Here is a 15,821-nt window from a genome sequence, read left to right as displayed (position 1 = left end):
CACATTCTTGTACCTTAGTACCGTACACTCTGTAACACAGTGTCACACTTCGTAATAGCAAAACACAGTACAAACATACTTTTTTTTAGGGTATGATTTTTTTTAAAAAAATATTGGTACTATTTTTTAGTTACTTCGGCTGAAAAAGGTGTTTCTTTATCTTATTTTTTTATATATATTTATTACTATACATTTTTCCTTTTTAGTTAATTAATCTAATTTTTAATTAAGTTTATTATGACAGCACTATTAAAATGACATGGGATATTTATTATCTTAATCATATAATTTATTCATCAAGAAATTGATTTTGGTTTGTCGTTAAGTTATAATTTATTATTTTAGTAATTTCACGCTAATTTGCAAGAATGGTTATATTAAGTAAATTAAAAATATTGAAAATAATAGTAAAAAGTACTATTAAATCTTTATTTTTAGATTTTAGTTTTCAAAAAATATTTGTAATTTAGGTTTTAAAGTATGACAGTATTGAGTTATTTTAAAAGATGTTAAGAGTTATTTTATGAAAATTTATGATATTTATTTTAACTAAGATGTTATAAAAATCAGATTTTGCATCTCAAAATTATTCCACGCTCTTATAAATAAACCCCTTCTTCCTCCCTTTTTCTCCATACCCACCCACCACCACCACCACCCACACATTCTTCACGCGCCACCGCATTCATATCCCCGGAGATCCATCCTTTGCATGGCAGTGAGCTTTCTGGCGCGCGATGTATCGGACCTCTGCCTTGGGAAGCCGCCGCTGAGGTCGCTGTCCACCGCCGCCACCGTCGCCGACGCCTTGGCCGTGCTGAAAAACTCCGACGAGAGTTTCATCAGCGTGTGGCTCTGCTGTGAGCACGAGAAGGAGAAGGAACAGTGCAGATGTGTAGGGAAAGTGTGCATGGTTGATGTTATCTGCTACCTTTGCAAAGAGGACAATCTCTTGTCTCCTTCTTCTGCTCTTAACCAACCCATTTCTGTGATTCTCCCTAAGGATTGCTCTCTCGTTGTTCATCTTCAACCTTCTTCTAGGTGCTCCCCTTTTTCTCTTTCCATTTTCAACAAACATTCGACATAAATATGGACACACTTTGATACTATTATTCCTTCAATTAATTTTATTAGTGTAAGGTTTTTCAAGTAAAAATCCGAAGACTTTTTATGAGATTTTTCTAAATTTTATTTTCTTGTGTTCTCTAATATTTACAAGGATCTCTCTTCCAGCTAATGTTTGTTACACAATTGGGGATTGATATAGTCTGTAAGATGTTAATGTAGTATATTTCGAACAATGGAAGAATTTGGTGTCAAGGTTGAAAAAAAAAAGGGTTTTAAGCAATCTACGAAACTTCAAGATTACTGGTGTGATTTACTACATATTTTTTAGGGTTTAAATTGTTTGTAGTTTCACCTTTTTACTTTGATATCGTGGGAAATATACTGAAAAATTGACTGATTTTGTCACAATTATGATTCCGAGCAAACGCTCCAATATGTTATGGCAAAATTTGCAGTATTAAGCTGATTTTTGAAATCATATTTTAGTGAAGATCTTTGATTCTCCCTTTCTGTGTAGAAGTGGATATTTTTTGTCATAGAAACCCATAAATTACTTGATAAAAATGGATGTAAGTTTTGTTGTATAAGGGAAAATAATATTTGAGAAATAAAATGTGAGGATAATTCCTTAGACGTGTTGGATTAAGTAAGTCAAGGTCAGAGTGAAAGGTGTCTGGATGATTTGAACATATGATCTTAATCTGATTCGGACACCAGTTCTTTAAAAAAAATCAAGATTTTGAATCTGAACGAATCTCGAGAGATTAGTAGAGGTGAGAATCTGAACGAATCTGAACGAATTAATAAAGCAAGGTTGAGTGGTTCTTTTTATTTTTATTTTTAACTGCAGTTTAATTTGTTTAATTATAACCTGTCTGGAATCTGTTGAATCTGCAATTTTTTATGGGGGGTGGAGTTAAATTTTGTTTCTTTCTGGTGTTTTAGTATGCAGAGCAGACGAAGAACTAGGTGAATTAACCATTCTTGATCTTTGTTGTTTCTGATATTTCAGCTTGTTGGAAGCTATTGATCTTATACTCCAAGGGGCACAGAATCTTGTGGTGCCAATATTGCCAACAAAGAGGAGTGGAGTTTCAAGAAGGAAACAGCATCTGAGGGCATCACCAACTATCAACAGCCACAACGGTTGTGAGTTCTGCTGGTTGACTCAAGAGGATGTGATTCGGTTCCTTCTTGGTTCCATTGGGGTCTTCACTCCACTTCCTGCACTGTCTCTTGACTCTCTTGGGATCATAAGCTCTGATGTGCTTGCCATTGACTACTTCTCCCCTGCATCTTCAGCAGTGGGAGCAATCTCAAAGTCCCTCACCCAGCAAACTTCTGTTGCCATTCTGGACAGTGATGGAACTTTCATTGGGGAGATATCACCCTTCACCCTTGCTTCTTGTGATGAGACGGTTGTGGCAGCCATTGCCACCTTGTCTGCAGGGGACTTGATGGCCTACATTGACTGTGGAGGCCCTCCTGAGGATCTTGTGAGAGTGGTGAAGGCTAGGTTGAAGGAGAAGAGTTTGGAGAAAATGCTGCAGGAGTTCACAATTTTGTCATCCTGTGAGAGTTTACACTCTGCATTTTCCTCTTCCTCTGATGAGGAGTCACCAACAAGAACAATGACTAGGTCTGGCAGGTACTCAAGGTCATCTAGCTATTCAGCCAGGATGGTGAGGAAAGCAGAGGCTATAGTTTGTCATCCCAAGAGCTCGCTCATTGCTGTGATGATCCAGGCCATTGCTCATAGGGTGAACTACTTGTGGGTTATTGAGGATGATTGTAGCTTAGTTGGCATTGCTACTTTTTCTAACATGTTGAAGGTGTTCAGAGAACATTTAGAGACCATGTAGACTGTTAGGAATACTGTGGTGAGGTTTTGGCTTTGGATGCTGCTGGTGAGAAGCATGAACCAAGGTCAATGAACATGGCCCTTCTGTTGTTATGAGTATTGCAATGTGGCCCGGGAGGTTTGGTTTTTGTTGTACTTTTTTTCAGTGTGCTTCCCCTTCTAATAAAACTCCCTTCAACGCAATTCTTTGTAGAGGACCAGTTTTTCCTGCCTTAGTTTGTCTGAGAGTACTTAAAATGTTCCTTTCTCCAACGAAACATTTTCTTTTGCAATGAGATTTGTGTATCAATTTACTTTGGATGTTGTGTTTTAAAGTTGAAAGCCCATGTTTACTTTCATCAGTTTATTATTAGGTAAGGTAACTACAACTTCTCATAACAATGATGTTTTCTGAAATGCATATTTATTGTGAACATTTTAAGGTTCCTACTGTCACAAAGATGAGTGACACCCACAATTTCTTTTAAGGAAGTATTCTGAACTTGAATACATTTTGGAATTGACTGAAACTATTGAAGAACCTAAGTTTATAGTTGAGGTGGCCCTATGTCAGATTATGAAAGTCTCTGTGCTCTTATTAACTTGTTGACCATTTTAGATATAGACAGTTGGACATCATCAGAATATCAGTGAAGTACTTGATTAAAGTGTATGGCTAGGGGAAATTTGAAATCATAATGTGGTTGCTCACAGAGAACACAGAGCACAAGAGACACATTTTCTTGTACCACTTTAGTTTCAGAAAATGCAAGATGCGCAGAGATATTTATTTATTTTTACTATAATACTTTGGAAGATATTAGACAGTTTATTACATTATATGAAGCAAGAGTGTTCCTATGTCGGACACGTGTCCGACACACCCCTTGCACATGTGTATGTATATCTCGTATGGGATCTTATCTTTTTTGTTTTTATCAGCTCTGACACGGTGGGGTTATACACGATAACAATAGTTCTTTTTAAGAATTGAAGACAAATAGTGCCGGGTATTTTTGTCATTCAAGTTCTCTTGGACTTTACAATATTTTTCTAACCCAGGCATGAGTATTGTAAAATTAACTAATTTGTTACAGTACATGATGATATATTTTAAATGATTAATAAGAACATATTAAAATTTCAATTATAATTTTCATTTACTCAGGTTTATGCCTGACAAGATTGATTTATTTTCTAATAAATCTGATTTTCTAGTAACTTCCTGAAAATTTTGAGAGCATTTTATATTATAAACTAATCCAAGTAGTTCGAGCATCTACGATCTTCTTTTATAACCATTTCTGTATGTTCAGAAAGTTTAAGTTTTAAATTCTATGAATGAATTGTCGATCCATATTTTTAATTAATCTTGCAAGTATTAGTTATGGCACAGTGTAAAATTTATCTACTTTTTCTTAATTAAAATAAACACAAAGGACTAAAAAAACGTATAAATTGTAAAAGTGATAAAAACAAACCAAATGAATTACATTATAACTTGGGCCATACCATGGCTAAACCTCACTAAGTAATATTTGTCTTAGTACAAATACTCAACTAGTATAAATGCAACAATGAATCTAAAAGTTTGTCCATTTGAAGAACTACTAACACATAATTATTTCATTAATAATATGAAAGCCAGCAAAATAGAAAATGAGTTCCAGCATTGTCTAACAAAACAAAATCACACCCTTTAGGGTAATGAAAAATGATTACAATGTTGTGTTATTTATTATCATTATTTTAAAAAACTATAACATAATACAACATATAACAGTAAAGTAAAACAGTAGTGAACATATGACACTAGAGAAGTCAGGTATCTGATGTATCAGAGTATCAGAACCACACATAAAAAGAGGTGATTGCATTAGGAACCTCACATGCTTTCTACATCTTCAGATGTGTCTCTATTGAAAATTTGAATTGGCTCAAGGCAGGTTCTTAATGTGTCGTGACCAAGTTGTGCTCTTTCATTATCTCCAAAGCCAAATATATTTCCCCTGCTAGTGATCACAACAGTGTGGTACAAGCCAGTGCTAATTTGAGAAACATGGTGAGATTTCAAGGTATCTAAGATTCGAGGTTTCAATACTTTATCTAACACCCTTCTGTCCAAGAATCCGAGGCTGCCAAATCCCATGGAGCCAAAGCCATAGACTGAACCAGAATCAACTAGCACAAATGTTTTCCTCTTCCTTGCACACACCTACAAGTAACAAATAAACATAAGCCCTTACAGTATGGATATCATAGGACTTTTGATCTAGAAAGGCAAATTGCAAATGTTGTAAACCATTGACCTCAACAAAGATTGATCAAGAATATGGAAATACAATAATACCTGAACAGCCAGTTGATTCTTAAGACTAGTCAACATCTCTGGAGTTGTCTTCTCAATCTCATCGCCATGGCCTAAAGCACCACAGTATCCCTTGCCCCATGTATATACCTGGAACATTAATAACAAAATCTTAGTAATTCTCACAAGTGCTTAAATAATGAAAACCAAGAATAACAAATAAAACTGGAAATATATCTTGTCCATTGAAACTCACAAATCCATTTGAGTCAAGGGCCACTGCATGCTCATCCCCAGCAGATACACGGACAATATGAATAACTTTCCGTCTGAATTTCTGTACAGCACGTGGCTGAAACTCATTGTGTTGCTCACCATGGCCAAGACAGAAATTTGCACCTGACCCAAAGGAGTATAATGTTCCATTTTCTGTTACTGATAAGATATAGCTTGGTCCTGCAGCAATCTGAACAACAGATCCAAGGACTTCAATCATTTTGGGGGTTGGCCTGTCCTGAGTGTCACCATGACCAAGTTGGCCATGTGTGTTGGTTCCACATGTATAAACATGACCTTGTCTGGTGAGGAAGACTGTGAAGTTAAGCCCCGCCGCAACCTGAGACATTCAGGCACTTTCAATATCTTTTAAGTGGGACCTTACAAAAATAAACATCATGGAACAGTAATGAAATTGAGAATTAAAGAATTAGTAGTGAATGGACATCCAATGAATGGCTAGAAAACAGCACATCAGAGCAAACTGGTGGAACATCTGTGCCTACCAGCATGGACAGTTGTCGGGTCTCAATATAGGATTTACAGATGTGCAACTTGAAATAAGCACAATGACTCAAATATATGACAAAACACTCTTATAAAAGAAATAAGAACCAGAATAAACTAACATGGTTTGAAACTAAAATTACAAAATAATTTACTGTAGATTTTACAGAAAAAGTGGATTTCACGTCTTGAAATAATTTTGAACTCAGCAAACAACTAGTCAATCCATGAGACTAGTAATAAACAATAGAACACCGACCATTGTTTTCAACTCAGTCAACAATTATCATCTCTAAATAATGTGATGATGATTTATACCTGTTTGCACGGAATTCCCTTAAGGGATTCAACAAGACGTGGCCTAAAAATTGGTCGGCTAGTATCTCTGTGCCCACAGCAAGAAGATGAATTATCTCCACATGTGAATACCTGCATCAGTCAAAGTTGAAATTGCTTGTTTATGAAGGAAGAAATTATTAATCATTTTACGATCTCATACCATCGGTTTCAATCCCAAGAAAAGAAAACAACCGTGGATCTGAATTATCAATAGGGAGCATGCAGACAAATTCTGTAGACCTAGCATTATATTTAGAGCAGTTAAGAATTATAAGAAATTTGTGGCTAAGTTTTACTATTTAAGGAACATCTACGCACAAACGCTAATGAGTGCAAGTGTCGCATACATCATTTCGTAATATTTGGATTATCTCCCCAGAAATTGAAGACCTGATGAAGAAAACATCATAATTGACGGATATACGTTACAATACAAAATCTTACTATGATGTAGCTCTGATTAAGAGATATTAGAAATAGTTAAACTACCTGTTATTACCTATACACACACATAACTACAGAAAGGTGATTTTATAATGTATCAATTTATTTGTTTTGTTCTAGAGATGAATACTGCTACTAATCCAGCAACAAAACAAGAGGATAAAATTAGTCCTCCATGGAACTTTTTTTTTAAGTAATAAAGATTCCTACCAGTGGAAATTTTGAAATTAAGTGCAATTTATGTGAAATTGTATTCAATAGATCTTAATACTAAAAGTCTCAACAACTTCAGTTAGTTTAAGATGTTGGACAATGAAGTATCATTGAAAATTGAGAAGTAAAAGTAAAAATCTGTCTCTTTGCCTCACATCTCTAATGAAGACGGAGTCATAGACATTGGATATAAACCAAAAAAGTAACATCCTTTGGAATCTACTTTCAATGTGCAAAGCACAAAGCACAAAGCACAAATACTCTTGATTGTGAAATTGCAAGGATGTTTTACTCTTCAAAACTACCATTTCCTCTAAGAAGGAATCCTTGTTTAGAATAGCATTTTCTGATGCTTCCATAAATCTAATCTTAGTGGGTATGTATCTCCAGGTAACAATAAAAGTTAAGAACTACCTTTCTTTCAAAGGAAAGAAACCTTGTGGAGAATCTTCTGCAGCCAATACAAAAATATGGAGTTCAAGGGGCATGATCATCGGTAGCGATGGGCAGAGTGATATTCAAAGAGGCCTCTGATCAATTTCATGGTTGTCACTAAGAGTGGACCAAGTTTTTAAGGGCATTAAATCACTCTACTTAGATAAAAGACAAAGAATTCATTGGTAAACACGAGAAATGTAACTATGGGGTTTGGACCAATAAATGTGGCACAATTTATTACTAACAATGCAGTTGTTTGTGACGCAATAGATGTGCTAATAGAGGCATTGCTTCCTTCCATCTATTTCCTTGTGTTGTATTGAAAAAATAGTGTTTCATACCAACAATGTCCTTGGATCATGCAAATTGAACGTATGACATATATTAGAAACTTCATTATGAGGACTCTATGAGATTGCCAATGCTCAACAACTTCAACTCCTTCAAGTTGCTATCTGTTGCTCCCACAAAATTTGCTTCAACAATAATAATACTCAAGAAGAGGTTTAGAAGCTTGAAAAAAGTATTCCAAAGGATGGTTGTTAATGATGAATGATCCTATAAAGAAGATGTTGATGAGAAGGCAAAATGGGAGAAACTTCGTTGGATGATATCTGGTGGGGCACGGTTGATTACATACTTACTTTTACTGCTCCCATTAAATGTTGGATTAAATGATTGAAACAGTGAGAAAGTCTATATATTGACATGAAAGAAAGACAAAAGTTGAAGAATTTTCACTTTTATGAGGTAGTGCACTCAATATTAATTGATCATTGGACTATGAGTAGCACCTCTTCGTTCTTTCCTCCTATTTAACCAGAGACACAAAAATCAAAGCAGTGCAGTGTGATTTATTGGAAATGGGTGAATGTTTGTGCCAATTGGAACACAATTTAACGCAGACCTAGACTGGCATGAAGAGCTTGGACGATTCACACTGAAAGGATGTCCAATTTGCTATGGGTGATTTTGGTTTTTCTTTAATTACGTCCTCATGAGTGAAAAACTAGCACCTCGATACTATGGTCCATTTCAGGTTATTGAGCTCATTGGAGCAGTACCCTACAAGCTTCAACAACCAACTCTTGCATCCACCCAGTGTTTGACATTTCTTTACTAAAGTGAGCTGCTGGACATTACCATATTTAGCAAAAATCTGCCAAATAACCTTGAGAGTGCTACAGCTAGTGCTTGGGAAGCTCTCCACGTCTTGGCTTCCAGAGTTGTCAACCAAGGGACACATTCTGTCTCAAATACTTATCCTGTGTTGGGATAAACCAATTGAAGAGGCTACATTTGAGGACACTTTTACTGTGAAAAGTCAATTTCCCAACCTAAGACATGAGGACAAATGTGCTGCTCAAGAAGGGAGTATTGATAGGCCCTCGGACAGTAGAGAGGCCCAGCTGAATAGGTCCAAAGTGTGGAAAGTGTATGCGAGGAGGATTTGGAAATATGTTGGAGGAAAAATATCTTTTTGAGTGAAATGTTTTGCTCTTCGGGTAGTGAAGGTTTCTCAACTGCATTTTTAGGTCAGTATCATCAATAATACATATTACTCATCTATTACTATTGTGTGAATTTCCTTTCTGGTTTGCATCGAGGCATTTAATAATTACTTCAAAAGGGAAGCTCGGAAGCAAGCTTGGTAAGTAATTAATCAAAAATTTCAATCACTACATCTATTCAACCCAATTCATATACTGATCAAAAAAATCTTCATGGCATTCTCTAAGCAAGTATAAGAATCTAAGATGATCCGTCTCATTCCATTTGTAAAGTAGATGCGAGTACACACAAAAGACCTGGAACTTCAACAAGAGTGTCCATATTTCTATTCTATCCAGTCTTACTCTCACTTCACCTACACATTCTTTAATCTTTGGAGAACAAAGAATATATTAAAGGAAGACAGATGGAATAAAGAATATAGTTTTGAATCCATCTTAATGGTTCCCCCATTCTTGACTTGAATAATTCTACTAACTCTATCCCAGTCCCCAGAAACAAATCCTCATTCTTTTTTTCTATGATGCACTCATTTTCACTCTAGCATGAGAACAGCAATAATTCTCGGTTCCAAAGTTGAACTTATGCTAGCTGGTGTTTACTTTAAAACAAAACGGTAAAATTAGCATATTTCTTTAAAGAAAATTTACACAAAAAGCTCTCCTCATGAGACCCAAAAGTCAAAAACAGGACATTGAATGCAGAGTATCTTGTACTCTAACCTGCTAGTTCAAAATAATATGAACAAGGTCATGAATAAAAGCACTGGAATGGCAAAGAGTCAAACAAAAGAAAACTTATGATATCTCCATTCCCATCTTCCAGCAAAACTCTTCAATTTGTGGTGAAAAACACATTTCTTAGGCAAGTTGTTTCTTTGACCAGAAATATTCTAAAACTTACAGATCAATGACTTGCTTAATAAAGGTTAAGCAACCACTAACCTCTCCAGATTGCAAGACAAAAGCTGCATGATTAAAGGAGGCTGAAACGTGAGCCACACGTGCCAAAGGTGGGAAATCAATCCGGGTAAATGCTACACACTGTGTTGTTTCAGGCCCTTGACCAAGTACTCCGCATAAACCAGAACCACAGGAATAGACAGAAGAATTGCTGATCAACAAGGTGTGATATTTTCCCGTTGTTATTTGCATCTGCCAATAAAATGTTTTCCATCATTATTTACAACTCCACCAGTTTTCCTTCAAAAGGACAGTTCAAAAGCATTATAATGTCTATCGTTGCTATGAGATGTATTTTCATAACATTTAAAACTTTTTTCTTTTTGTTTTAATTGTTTACAAACGCTTATTACATTTTATTATAATAGTGACATTGAAAAAAAAGGGGGTGGGGGGCAAACCATGTAGTGTCAACACTTACACTTCGAAAGCAAAAAGAAAATATCTCCACCCTTGAGAAACACATTTCTAATTTTATCAAAAGAAAAAGGAATACATAAGGCACCTCATAATTCACGCAGGAAATACTTTTTTTTTTTTTATCTTTTTCACCAAAAGCAGACAAAAGTAATTATTTGAAATAATGAAATAGTACATTGCCTGATGATGTCTCGACCATCTGAGAGGATTGTTCCACAGACTGCAAGAACCTCAAAACTCGCTTCCAATTTCCTTCACATCTATCATACAACTCCCTCTGAGAAACCAAACCCATCCTAGCATAGGTAACATGGGAGGCACACAATTGAAATGCAGCAAAGTCAATCAAGGACTTAAACTTGAAAAAAGGGTACAGGCCATGGCTACCACCAAAAGTTTTGGAAGTCAATTCTAAGCAAACAAGGTCCATTGCACTGAGCCTACCCGAGCACAGAATTTCTAAAACCAAATGTGATGGTAATTCCTCAATGGAAAAATGTCTACAACGGTCTCCCATTCTCAAAATTCGCTCTTTCTCTTTCTTACTCCTCACCAAAGGTAACCAGATGTGATTCAAAGAACCGGCAGAAAGATTCACAGTGACAACAACCAGCAACTCCCCTCTGGATCACACATCAAATTTTGAGACGAAATCTCAGGCAATTGAAGCAGCATATGAAGAACACGTCAGAGCGGAGAAAAACATGGGAAATTGAGAAAGAGAAAGGAGGTCTAGAGGATGGATAATTAGAAGGTGATGATTGAAACAACGGTTGGAAATAAAACATCAGAAGAGAACTGGTCACACCCCCCACAAAAATCACCGTTCAAAATCGAAGATCAAAATGGACCTTCTTGACATGCAAAGTCACATCCAACACAGAAAAAAGAAAACACCCTCCCACACACACAAACGCAATTGTGAAAAAATACGAACGAACTTCCGCAACCAACCAAACACCAATTAGATCAAATTTAAATCAGCAAACACTGATCTAACGGACTTAGCACGTAACCGTTGAAAACAAACTGAGAAAGAAAAAGGTGGGTGTTTGAGATCAGAACGGAAGAAGGTGGATTGAACCTAATAGGAAAAGAAAGCAAGTGGTGAAGAAGGCGTGCCCAGAAGAGAAAAAAGGCGAAAGGAAGTAACTTTTTGAGAAAAATGGGAAGAGGAGCGTGTTTGGGAGGGAATGAGTGAAGAGGGGAATGGAGGGTAGTGATTGATTGGTTTGGTGAAAACGAGAAAAAAAGGTTAGTTAGGGTTTTGCATATAGTGATTATTTTCTCTGCTATTTATTTCCTAGTTGCTGAGCCTAGGTAGTAGCTTAGGCTTTCAGTGTGTGAATGAATGTTCGGTTTTGTGAGTGTGTGGGAAACATTGGAGAGAGAAAGAGAAAGAAATTGAGGAATTTCATGGCAGTGTTTCTCTTCTTTTGATTTTTGTTCTGAAAGCATGAAAATGAAAAGTGGGGAAAAAAACACGGTGTTGTTTTGGTGGTACCTGCTGCTTAGATTCCATCTATGTTTTGTCGTTCAGATTCATTACGCGTGGCAGCTTTTTACTGTGACACGTCAGCAACTGTGTGTTTCTCAAGTAGGGTTAGAATAGTACTACCATCCCATTACTGGGTTTAAGTAATTTACAAGCTTTGATGGAAAGACAAAAATGGCTATTATTTTTTAAATTCAATGTCATTTACTGTTTATTAATTCGTATAATTGTGGTTGAAAAGATTAAAACAATAACAAAATTGAAGAGGGTTTTGTAATAAAGAGATAAAGATATTTCATTGAAAAATAATGCATTAAAAAATGTTTACACTGTTTTTGTTAGTGCATACTTTCTGGTGTGCAATAATAAAGTAAAAGGATGATGGTGCATTCCATGTAAGATACCAAACTATGAAATTCACACAATGATTTTGTTAAAGGAGTATAAAATAGAATGTTTATATTTAATTTAGAAATGAATTTAGTTAGAATACTTCGTTTCTAAGTTGCTTAATATTTACTATGTTTCATTTTGATAAATGTATTGTTGAACGAGTAATTAAGACAAATATTTACTTGCTTTTGTACGAAAATTAAAAAATATTTTCGTTCCTTTTTATTTTTCATTAAGATCAAAGAATTAAAAAAGTAATTAACTTGATTAAAAAAATATTTGTAGTTCTTAATATCTTTATATCTCTTTCGTTTGTTGGTTTTCTTTTTCACTTAACACTTTCACCACTTACACTAAACTAATTAAATTGGTTCGAGAAGTAAAAAAGAAAAAAAAAAACTCATATGAATTGACTTTTTGGTGATAAAAAAACATCATGTTGTATTTGTATACATGCAAGAAAAAAAAAAAAATATATATATATATATATATATATAATTTAATTATTAATAATTTTATTATTCTAGTATGATACATTTCACCTAGTAAGATAAGAAAGTTAAAAAAAACACTAAAAATGTCTTAACTTGCTTCCAAAGATTTTGATTTACAAAATAAAACATATCAGTGTGATTCTAGACTAGCATGAATTAATTTATTATACTCAAATCTCTCAAATTCACGTAGGAAACTTCTACATGTAATTCACGGAAAAAGAAATAAAACTTACTATTTGAGAAAAACAAAAAACTCATTTAAATAAAACTCTAATTAGTTCTTATTTTCCCAAATTATGCTATTTTCTAAATTGTGACTTATAATCAAAGAAATAAAGAAAAATTCAGAAAAGAAATTTAAAGAGATAATAATATAAATGAAAGTAAATAATTATATATATATATATATTACATATTTTAAAATCTTAATCTATAATATTTTTTAAACTTATTTCTACTAAGCATATATAAAATTTGGTGTTAAAACTTGGACTATTATTATGTTGAGTACTTTATTTATTCTAAATAATTATAATCTTTAACTTTTTTTCTTCTTATCACATTATATTATTTACTAGAACTATATTTATTTTTTCTCACTTTTTATCTCTTCTCAATTGGAAAAAAATTGGCAGCAAAAATTTATACAGAACTGAAAACAATCTTATAATTTTTGCTTCGTTCTTATATAGATTGATATTGGAAAATTGATAATTTATTATGAATTTAGTTTTCACATGTCATGAATGTAAATATTTTTATATTATTGGTATAATAAAACGTTGACCCTCCCCCAACTACTCTCACATTAAACTGATTTCGAAATGAAAACAGACATTTAAAAAAGCGTATGAGAAGTAATATGAAGAAAGTAGGAAGGTTCTGGAAAGGGTATATAATTAACTCTATTTTAATGGCCAAATATTGTGGTTAGATAATAATATCTCAGCTTCACTAAAAGTAGGAAGAATGTTATATTTATATGATAAAATCAAACTATCATCATTAAGTAGGTAGAACTACTCTTATACTTTTCAAAGCTTTTGTCTCAACTAAATTTCATGCCAAAAACAATGATATTTAAAAAAAATGATAGCTTATGATGTTTGAGTCTAAATCTTTTACTGCATTTTTTTATTATTGTTTTCTTCCTTAAACATTAATAATACATTGATATCAGTACTTTAAAAATATTTTTAATAATATATTTTAATACATCAAAATTAAAATTAATGTTTATCGATATATTTTAAAGACACAATAGAATAATTGTGACATCCCATTTAAATAGCCAATAATATACTAAATAAAACATCACATAGTTATAGGAATAAAAGAGTCTTCAGAAGAAACAGTACACATAAAGATTTACCATTACAGTCATCCTAGAAGTACTTAAAGAAATTGAGACATATTTGTCGTACATGTCTCTAACAAAACATAAACCACAGGGATTCAACAATTATACAAAAGCAAAACTTCCAGAGCAAGGAATGAAAAAAAAATAACACTAAGACCATAAAACTGCTCCTAGGAGCCAAAGGTGACAGGACCCACTACACCGCACCGCTGTTACCATCAGGTCCACCTTCAACGTTTCTCCCATCTGCTTCCACCAACATGATGATCATTGCAAAAGAGAAAACAAAACAAGCACAACACGAAGATAAAAGGGTAAGCTAGTGTAAAATATCTTTAATAATTTATAGGGCACGTACAAGGCAAAGAAAGATATTAACAATTAAATAGAAAACACTCAAATCATGTGAGGACAATCAAATGCAAGTTACTACGACTCGATATCCGGATCATACACTTGATATAGAATTCTAAAGGAAGTATGCACCTGTGTTGGTTTCTAAACTCTGCAGAGTCTAGACACAAGGGGTTATCACTCAACTACACACAGGGTTAATCTTCTATTGTCTTGGGTCCAATATGTCTCAAGACTAGGACCTCCTGTCACTCTCCCCACATGAACCATTCTGCTCTATGTGAGCGTGAACAATTATTAGAGTTTAGGATACATTCCTTTATCTAGACATCTCCTATATCAAGGTATACACTAGGCATATATATATGTCACCAAGAGTTTCCCAATGAAACTCCCTTTCCATCTCATTCCACATGCCTTACAACTCACCCAATTCTCATGAAGTTACTCCAACAAATATATCATGTTTCTCATTTCATGCTCTCCACATGCATACCAATATTCAATCCAACAAAATCATAACTCCTTTCATAATAATACTTTCATTCCAGCCCCATTCAAACATACATGTCAAGCATAGCCACATACTACGAGCAAGGAAAAGAATTTACACAAGCTTGGAGCCACATTAGCCAACACAACAACCCCTGTCAACGATTCTCGCCCAGGTGAAGGGGTTCCTTTCGCTCAGGCGACCCCTTCTCGCCTAGGCGAGAGCTCAACAGTGGCCACTGCAGGATTCCAGCGAGTTCTCGCTCAGGCGACAGCGTCTCGCCTAAGCGAGACTACGTCTCGCTCAAAAATAAAACCAGTCACCTAAGCGGCAACTCAAGCTGGAATCCAGGGGCAAATCCCTGCTACTCTCGCTTAGGCGAGGGTCACTCGCTTGGGCGAGATTAGCAGGTTTCGCACCTGTTAGCACCTGCATTACCATTTACAGTCAAGCATATACACAGCAAAAATAGATTCATGCACCCATCAATATCAGTCAAACACCAGACACACAAAACAGATCAGGAATGAGCAAAAATAACCTAAAAACGCAAAGTCCTAGCTTCCCTTTCCTTTTTGGATGCTAACACAGAGAGTGATAACCCAAGCAAGAGCAATAGAGCACTGGAGCAAGCTACAGAACTGAAAACGAACATTCACGAAGTTGAGAATGGGGTACTAGAGAGAACCTAAGACGAAACCAGATTTTTTTTTTAACTGGAAAAGAAGAAGGATGAAGTTGAAGTTCAACTTACCTGAGAGTACAAAGCAGATTAGCTAGCTGGAAAGAAAGGGAACTTATGCCCTAGCAGAGCTCTAGCTGGAGTTCAAAGGTGTTTGAGGAAGGGGAACAACTTTCTGAAATTGAGACAAATGGAAAGTGTGAAGGCTTGGTAGGGTATT

General features: G+C 34.9%; 2 protein-coding genes across 2 annotated transcripts; one reads left to right on the top strand and one right to left on the bottom strand.

The window, feature by feature from the left end:
* Positions 1 to 592: 592 nt before the first annotated feature.
* On the top strand, positions 593 to 3,222 carry LOC114185410 (CBS domain-containing protein CBSX5-like). Its single transcript, XM_028073124.2, has 2 exons — positions 593 to 1,041; positions 2,081 to 3,222. Exons 1-2 carry the CDS (start codon positions 713 to 715, stop codon positions 2,928 to 2,930), a joined length of 1,179 nt encoding a protein of 392 aa, XP_027928925.1. The 5' UTR covers positions 593 to 712; the 3' UTR covers positions 2,931 to 3,222.
* A 1,284-nt stretch (positions 3,223 to 4,506) lies between these two features.
* On the bottom strand, positions 4,507 to 11,774 carry LOC114183815 (Regulator of chromosome condensation (RCC1) family protein). The gene is made up of 6 exons (XM_028070963.2): positions 10,503 to 11,774; positions 9,890 to 10,099; positions 6,318 to 6,428; positions 5,473 to 5,832; positions 5,259 to 5,366; positions 4,507 to 5,123 (listed from the first exon to the last, which is right to left on the bottom strand). Exons 1-6 carry the CDS (start codon positions 10,842 to 10,844, stop codon positions 4,794 to 4,796), a joined length of 1,461 nt encoding a protein of 486 aa, XP_027926764.1. The 5' UTR covers positions 10,845 to 11,774; the 3' UTR covers positions 4,507 to 4,793.
* Between the last annotated feature and the right edge of the window lie 4,047 nt (positions 11,775 to 15,821).

Source organism: Vigna unguiculata, chromosome 5, assembly GCF_037176805.1.
Source record: "Vigna unguiculata cultivar grain cowpea cultivar isolate G323 ecotype 2 chromosome 5, ASM3717680v1, whole genome shotgun sequence".
Taxonomy (NCBI): domain Eukaryota; kingdom Viridiplantae; phylum Streptophyta; class Magnoliopsida; order Fabales; family Fabaceae; genus Vigna; species Vigna unguiculata.
This window is presented reverse-complemented; position numbering and strand designations above follow the sequence as displayed.